General features: G+C 35.3%; 1 protein-coding gene across 1 annotated transcript in view; it reads left to right on the forward strand.

The window, feature by feature from the left end:
- The window catches only part of dok6 (docking protein 6), a 104,668-nt gene extending 101,150 nt beyond the window's left edge, over window positions 1-3,518 (forward strand). The window contains exon 8 of the mRNA XM_036558940.1: window positions 3,373-3,518. Within this exon, the coding sequence (XP_036414833.1) occupies window positions 3,373-3,518 (146 nt within the window). The remainder of the gene's footprint in view (window positions 1-3,372) is intronic.
- Window positions 3,519-9,034: the final 5,516 nt, after the last annotated feature.

Below are 9,034 nucleotides of genomic sequence, written 5' to 3' on the forward strand. Positions count from 1 at the left end.
AGCTAGTGATGAGCCGTTTGCAAAGAGCTGGCCTTTTTAGGTGACCGTTGGGAGCTGACTTGCATTAAAGAGACATTGGGCCTCATTCACTGTTCTTAAGAAGAAATTTCTCCTTAAAACCCACTTACAGTTTTCACAAAGATTCTGACATTCACTTGGTTTCTTATTTGGGATTTAGTCTTGGGCAAGAACAGAATGTACACACTCAAGAGCACAGTGGCGAACAATTCTGCCATTTAAGAACACGTCATGAATCTGACTTTTTCTAAAGAACACATTTAAGAAAAAAACTTAGGAAGGCATTGGTGAATGAGGCCCAATGATTTTTGGTACATCGAGTGATGAATGATAAAAAATAGCAAGCCAGGTAGCTGTAGGTGTCTTTCTTTCCATCCGTATGCTCCAGGTATCCCTTCTTTATCAAATGTCTTCACTATGTGATTTATTCTTATTTTCCTATTCTCTTTTGCAACTGTGTCATATTACTGGCTTTATGTGTACAGCCAGTGAGTGGCAGTGAGAACTGGCAACTTCAGGAGTGACGGAAATCAGAAAACTTTTTCATGTCAATGTCTTTCAACAAGCTTCAAACGTCTGTTTAATCTAAAATGGCCAAAAATGTTTATTACTGTTAGCTTAGTGCTAACATACTACTAGAATCCCATAGGGATGCTAGGAGAAATTAGCATTATCATAAAGTTGTTTTTCTCTCATTTTGACCGAGTTTTGATATTTACGGCCTGAACTGAAGGCCGAATATTCACGGTTCACCCTTGCCTGCACAGAATTTTAGGGTCGGTCTGTATTATATTATATGTAAAATACATATATAATATATATTAAATAGAATTAGGGCTTGCCTAGTGTTGTAGGCATATTGCTCATTTCTGTACCTTCCTTACTTTACTTTCTCTTTCTTCTCCCTCTCTCGTACGTGGCAGCTGGTGTGTAAGATAAGATGGTGTGACCTTGTGCTGTAATGATGAGGCTGAGAGAGATCAGTCATTTTTCAGGAGGGACTGAGTGTGTGTGAGTGACAGATGAGCCTGTTTACGGCTTTAGTTAATGATTTTATTTGTTGTCTCTCAGATCAGCTCTGTTATTCAGCAGCTGTTTAATAATGTCTATTAAACTGGTCTTTCACGGTCCGACAGCAGAGCTATGAAGTCCTACTCTCATGTCAAACAAACTAATGATGAATTGGAAAACGATTATCTTTCTCTTTTTTCGTTCTTTGTCTTTGTATTTGCACTAAAAAGCTGCATCATCAAACTGCGAATAACAGAGTGTTTTTTACTGTATATATGAAGTAACTGAAAAGATTAAAAGTTTGGACTCGCTGTTTTCAAGAGTAGAAAAACAATTTAGTTGCAGATAAATATATATGATTTTTATGTGTAAAAATAAATACAAAAAAGTTAGATTTTATCTTTATATAAAATATAAAATGTGCTATAACTTTAGAACAGGCCACATTTTATGTTTTATTTTTTTCACAACACATTAAATTCAGTAAATAAACAGTAATTGTGCATTAGAATGTGCAGAAGTGTGTTCCCTGTAGAGGGTGTGTAACTTATTTTCACTTAGAAAATCAACAACACGTGGAAAGTGACCGGCGGTGCCCAAACTTTCGCACATGACTGTAGAAACAGTTTCCCTTTCCTGATTTTTTGTTTCCCCACATTTGTTTTTTAAACATTCTCATATGTAGGACTTCACTCTTATTAAGCATTATTAATACTGTATTAATTCAAATTTGTGTGTTGCTTAAATGTCATTTATTTATTTATTTATTGTCATTTCACCTTCAGTTTCTTTATGAAAATGACCTTAATTTCTCCTTTAGTTTTTCTATGAAAATGACCTTAATCTATCCATTAAAATGATCGCGTATGAGCTGGGTTTTGCTACTTCTGTATTTAAAGAAATGACTGGGTTCAGCTTATCGTTCAGAAATATGTCTAAACGCACAATTAATTATGTCATGATTTTTTTCTTTTCACAAACCAGACTGAGCACTACAATAACAAATATCTCCTCTTCTACTTACAAATACAGATGTGGTAATGGAATCCATACAATATCTCTGCTTGTTTCAGTGGGCTGTAAAAGGGCCCATATCTTTCATTTTCTTTTATTGTAATTCCCTTGAGCTTCACTTATAATGTTTATGTTTTTGTACGTGTGCTGTTTTTGGTACCACAAACAGTCATAATTCATTTTTACTTGACCATTTTCCAACCTTACTTTAATCCTTTAAAGTAAACAGACTTACGCAAAAGTTTGAACAACAAAAGATGTAATTTGACCAGGGGCGCCCAAACTTTTGCATATGACTGTAAGTATCTTATGTATATTTAATAAGATGTCCCATATATATATATATATTTATGTCAAAATATGTAATATGTCCCATTTATATATATATATATATATATATATATATATATATATATATATATATATATGTTAGTATCCATATATGATAACATGCCCCATACTATGATTATATTTATGTAAGTATCTATACATTATTATAGACTAGTCCTACACCCGTCTCTACTCTTGACTTTAAAAAAGCTTTTGAGCTTTTGTTTTTTTGGGGTTTTTTTTTGTCCAGAAAATGTAAGAACACACATCCACACAGCCCTGACTGTGTGTGAGCTGACTTAAGTGTGGGTCAGTGTTATTCTAAGAGAGCTGACCTTGGTTCAGTGTTGAGCAGTTTAACACTCTGACCAGTCAGTGCATAATGTACTTTTTTTTTGGAAATTGGAAATAAATTGGAAATAAATGAAATCCTTAAACTATAAGCTTACTGTTCAGTTGTTAATCCTAAAGAAACAGCTCAACCATACATGCTAATGTTGCCAACAAAGGATGGAAGATAGTAGCCAGCAATGGGCATTAAATCATTTTCATAATTAATTAATAACTACTGTTTTAGCTATGCTAATGTACTGTAGTCCATGTACACATAACAGTGTCATACAGTGTGAAGTCTATTAGACAACACTGAACAATATGACACAGTGTGTGATGATTCAGGTACGCAGTTAGCACCATGCTAATTGGTGTAGGCCACACAAACTTGTTAGCTACATTAGCCTTGTAGCTTCTGTGCTAAAACAAAGGAAACAAACAGCAAGTATGTTTTAGCTGATCATCTACATTCGGATAAGTTTGATTTTTTGCCAAACTGTTTCTCAGAATAAGTGTCTTAGTATAAAGTGTAATGGTTGTAGCAGTTTTTGCAGCTGGTTGGTAGATTTTGATGGCGAAGTTACTTAGTCCTGAGATATTTAGCATTTTCTTGTTCTAGTCTGTGCCGTAATGGCCTTTCTAATGACTTCACTTTCTCTCCTCCAGGCACGAGCACCAAAATGACACTCATTCCTCGAGCACAGACTTTCCAAAGCTTTCTGAACGAGCAGAGCGAAGAGGAGAGCAGTGAGAGAGCAGCCTCGCCCTCTAGTGGACACGGAAAGCATTACAGCACCACAATGCTGCATTGACGCGCACTTACTAGGAGAAAAGAAGGAGAAAAAACAAAGACATTTCACAGCTTTAGACAACTGATAGACACATGTACAGTATAGGGCCGATGTATAATGAATTACTCCCTGTAGAGCTGTATGTATTCAGAACTCTGAGAAATATAGGAGCCTCTTTTTTGTACATGCTGTAAAACTACAAATGCCTAAATTTTGCACTTTTTCATTTCTTCTTTTTTCATATTTCTGTTGTAGTGGAAATAAGCACTGGAAAGTTTTCTGCAGATCAGGTTGATTGTATCTCTGTGTTTTTACTCCTAGATGTGCACAGTTAGCGTCTCGCTAAAGAAACGGTTTGTGTGGTTTTGCACCCGGCACTTTTAAATCAGGCGTTGCACCTTTGGTTTTCTGTTCTTTGTGTTTGTGTTCTGTCGTGCTGTCACAGCTCCGTGGTGTGTGAAGTAATATTGAAAATGTTTCCTTTTGTTCCTTTACTTTCGTCATGTTTCAAAGGAATAGTCTGAACAAACATGCTACTCTGGCTAACAGTGACAGGAAACTAGCAGCCACCAACTCACTTATGCTAATTGGTGGCTTTTCACTTTCATTGATTCCTAGAAACAATAGTTTTTCCTCAGAGCCCTGTTCAGAAATCAACAACCAAGCAGCAACGCTGTCAAAACCAAACCTGCTGTAGTTCACACTATATTCTGCGTCTGTAAATTTGAGTTTGTCTGCGCTGAGTGAGTGGCTACGCTGCCGTTTTGGCACCACCTCAGTGTGACTGTAAACTGAATTAAAAGGGGAATTACACCTTTTTTTCCTTCAAAAAAAGATGTAAACAAAGTCATTTCTTTACAATGGTTCATTGTAGAGACTTTTTCTTTGCAGTGGTGGTGATAGGCACCAGGGGTCGCAATGTCTACAACACAATTATAGCCACTTCACTTACTATCCAAAACCAGCAGTGAACCTTCTTTGGGGAGTAGGCCAAAACCTTCTCAAAACTACCGTAAAACAATGTATCAGGCATCAGGCAGTGCATTCACAATCATTCCATGTAATAACCTTCAGTGAGAGAGCTTTTAGAGGTGGATATCTGGTTCCTGTCACCACCACTGTTAACAATTCTGACTCACTAAGTTTCTCTAGAACGTCAGACCGTTATGAATGACTTTCCATTGTAATCATTGAATTATACATTGTTTCACTTCAAACTGAAATGTGACTGGAAATTGGGCAGATGTTTCAGTCAGACTCAGTAGTACTAATTATTATGACTAGCGATGCACAGATATTAGAAATGCCAATGTTGATACAAACATTTATTAAAAAAATAGAAATTGAGACTAAATCAACCTGGATTAACATTACAGAACATAACGTATGTCTGTAGACTTCTGTAGATTTTACACAGTAAAATGGATAAAATGCAGTAACTCATCACCTAAACATTCTGCTCTTCAATAAGTACATTATCAAATATCAGTTTGAAATATTGGTCAAATTTAAATATCTGTCTGATGTAGTTATCTGCTGGTATTGATATGATTCTGTTATCATTGTACATCTATAATTATGACTGTGCGCCCTAATATGACAGAGCTGAAATATCCAGAGATCTGAAGCAGTGCTGTGTGTAATTCTACATTGTTTACAGTGTCAGCTATTATTAGAGCTGAACAATATTGGAGAAAAAGTCACATTAAGATATTTTAAGTTTTCACAATATTAAAAATTGGGTAGGGCTTTCTTTTACAGTCCCTTAAGCTCTAGATATTAACCAGGTGAGTGTGAGGTACAAACTCCAAAGTGCTACATAATTATTTATATATATTTATATGTATGTATATGTTTATTATCTATACACAAAACTGATTTTGAGCTGTTTACTTCAGAAAGACTTCAGAAATCTTTGTATTTTGTGCCATCAACTTACCCAGTACTTGGAAATGTTTACCATTTACTTTCTTGCTTAAACATGTGACATTAAAATTGATATTTGGTGTACATTTGTATTTACAACCTTGTTATTCCAAATAACAATGATACACTACTGATTTACTACATCCTTGATCACTTTAACAGCTAGAACCTGTCATTTCAGTGTAATTTCTCTGAACCTACCATCCTGTTACCCAAAATAATTATCTAGTACTTTGGAGTTTGTACCTCACACCCTCCTGGTTAATATCTAGAACTAAGGGGACTGTAAAAGAAAGCACTTACTCAAAATTGCAATATTTGAAAGTCAGAAAGAAAGTACAAAATTCACCAAGATTAATGATCCCCAAATAGTTCTAATTATCATTCCAGCAGTGGAAACAGTGACTTTTTTGGGGGGACAAGGGGGGTGTTGGATTTAATTAAGGCAGGCGTTCAATATTCTGATTAGAGCTAAACACTTCAGACAAAATACCCATATTGCAATTAAACTGCTGCATACTGTGACTGTAATAGATCTTCCAGTACAAACAGTGAACATGGTAGAAAGACAGACCTGCATCATTTTTACTCTAATTATTTACTTTTGTTGATTCATATAAAGATGGTGATTCGTCCAGACACCCTCACAGACATCTGTGATTGGTCAAGATACTCAGTGCACCCTGTGAAACATTCCGTGATTGGTTAGAGACATATTGCAGTATCAGTATATATATAGTGTAGTCCTAATGTCTATATATAACAATGTACTTTGGCTTGCACAGTTTTTTTGAACTTGAGGAAACTAAGTAGCATCATCTTCAATAATTTAGATATATTATATGGGTCATGTAAGGACGCAGATTGTAGCTGATGATGCAGAATTTCTCTCACGTCAGCTATAAAGTGCCTTCTGATGCAGATTCTGGAATAATAGCCAGAAAGAAGAAATGGTCCCCCATCGCCATCTGTAACTGACCAGCATTACACAAATAGTACAGTCTAATATTTCTAATATTTACTGTCTTGTAGAAGAGATTATAGTACATCGAAAGTTTGGAGACACTCAGCTTTTCAGGCTACTTTCTTGTTATTTCCCATATTAAGGTCCGATCAGGTTTATTTAGAGGACAACAATATCACATGTGCCAATATTAGTGACAGTGCTACTTTAGGAATATAGCAGAAGGCCAGGCTCACTTTATCCCCGTTGTTGTGATGTCAGTGCTCATCAGCACTCAAACCTTTCAGGTGTTTAAACCACTTTTGGCCCAAAAAGAGTTTCAATGCATGCTTTTAATATTCTGGAAAAAAAAACTGTAAACATTAACAGACGGTGTTTTCCTTACTTAAGTGAGAAAATAACAGTGAGAAAATTCTAATTTGAGCAAAGCAAGGTGAACCCACACTCTTAAAAAGAGCAATGCTACAGGAGAACCACTTTTGGTTCCATCAAGAACATTTCAATGGATGGTTCTTTAAAAAAACATTTAGGTTATTGAGACGTGAGTGAGAAGAACCTTTTTGAAAGTTTTAGAACATCTGCATAATGTAAAGGTTCTAGGAAGAACCCTTAAACCAGAACATAAAGGACCATGTTTGAAAAATTTGTCTGAAGAGATTTGTGAGTGCGAAGAACCTTTTAAAAATTTAAAGAGCACACATAGAACCTTTACATTATGCAGAGGTTATTTAAGCCTTTTAAAAATTCTTCACACACATTAAATCTAAAAATGGCTCTCCATTGAAAGGTTCTTTAGGAAGCCGAAAGTGCGAAAGTGTTTTTTCTAAGGCATTGCATGTTTTTGTTTGATCACCTTTATTAAGAGTGCAGTCTTTTGCTGGGCAGTGTATCTTCTACTATGCTATAGAGTCTATAGAGTATCTTGATCAACACTGGGCCTCATTCACCAACCATTATTAAGTTCAATTTCCTCTTAAATCCCACTTACACTGTTTGTACTAAGATTCTGATATTCACCAATGTTTTCTTATTTGGGATTTATTCTTAAGTAAGAAAGAATCTATGCTCACTCAAAAGCACAAAGGTGTGAACAGTTCTGTGATTTAAGAACAATCTGATGTAGACTTTGTCTTAGAAGCTTACTCGAGAACGAAATTTAAGAAAAAACAGGAAGATACTGGTGAATGAGGCTCAATCTAATCAAATATTCAGTAACAGAAACACACGCAGAAGACAATCAGAGATGTGTGAACAGCTGTTTAACAATGTTCATATGAGGTAACCTTCAGTTTTGCGTTTGTGTTCGTCCATTCTGCCCAGCTGTGTAGAAAAGTGTTTGTTACGTTGTTTATGTTTATGAGGTTTTCTCTCAGAACAAATTCACTCTGATTCTTAAATATTAAATTAACTGAACCCTAAACCGCTCAATCTGTACATCCTTCTACATGTACTTTACATGTAAAACAAAAAAAAATATGCACATATGTGGAGTGTCAGCTGTTATCATAACAACAAGAAACTTGTTCTCTGTCCTGTGATGTGAATGCACAAGCCCAGAATTTACACTACCGTTCAAAAGTTTGGAATCAATACTTTCAGTACAATTTGGCTGCAGATAAATAAAATGATTCTAATTTGCTCCTGTACAATCCTACAGGTTTCATATAAGTAGTCAGAAACTGGGAGGAGAAAAAAGGAAAATGTGTCCAGAATAATTCAAAGATTCTAAAATGGCTGCAAAAGCTGTAGAACATCAAAACATAAATTAGAGTTAATAAGCGAATATCCAGAATGCCTCGTGTTTCAAGTGGTGATCAAACATGAAGGCCAATAACCTATTAATAACAAACAAATAAATCTACACAGCACATAATGCCTTTTTACTGACTTGAAATGTTGTATAAAACATCTAAAAATGCAGTTTTACAAAATCCAGAGAGGCCATGAGGTAGTTCTAATTTTCAACACTGTTATCTTGTGATCATGATACATGATCATGTAATCTCAAGAGAGAGAGATCAATTTGAGATCCTGAGGAAACAACTTTTGTTATCTTGAGATCACAAGATAAAGTATATCATGATCTCAAAATAACAGTGCAGAAAATTAGAACTACCTCATGGCCTCTCTGGACTTCCATACCATTCTGTGTTTAGTTCCAAACTTATGAACAGCAGCGCAAGCAAAGATATGATTGAAGAAGTGATTGGATCTGGATGTTTTCATGGTGATTATTGTTCCATTTAGCATTTAGATGATTAAACTGAAAGAGGTGTACTGCAATTCTTTTAACCAGATACAATGTCACAAAGCTCAATCCGCTGATTTTTCTGATTTTGCTCTTCATATAAAGGTTTTTTTTAGCCCAATCGACCTATTAGTCTGATTACTAAAGGATTATTAAGCTGCATTTAAATGTAGCCAATGACAAATGAAGTACAAGAAAAAAGGCTGTTGGTCAAAAGTGCAAACCAACAAATGTTCATCCACCTCAAAAGTAATAGCTTACACTGTATGTAATTAAACTGTATGTGAATAGATTTGCCTATTTACAAAAAAAAAAATTGTCCTTGCTGATCTGTCCAGCTCTGTTTAAGTTGATACTGCAAGTCAACAAGGCTAGAAACTGCGTACAAACCTGTCTTTC

Source organism: Colossoma macropomum, unplaced genomic scaffold, assembly GCF_904425465.1.
Source record: "Colossoma macropomum unplaced genomic scaffold, Colossoma_macropomum, whole genome shotgun sequence".
Classification (NCBI taxonomy): Eukaryota; Metazoa; Chordata; class Actinopteri; order Characiformes; family Serrasalmidae; genus Colossoma; species Colossoma macropomum.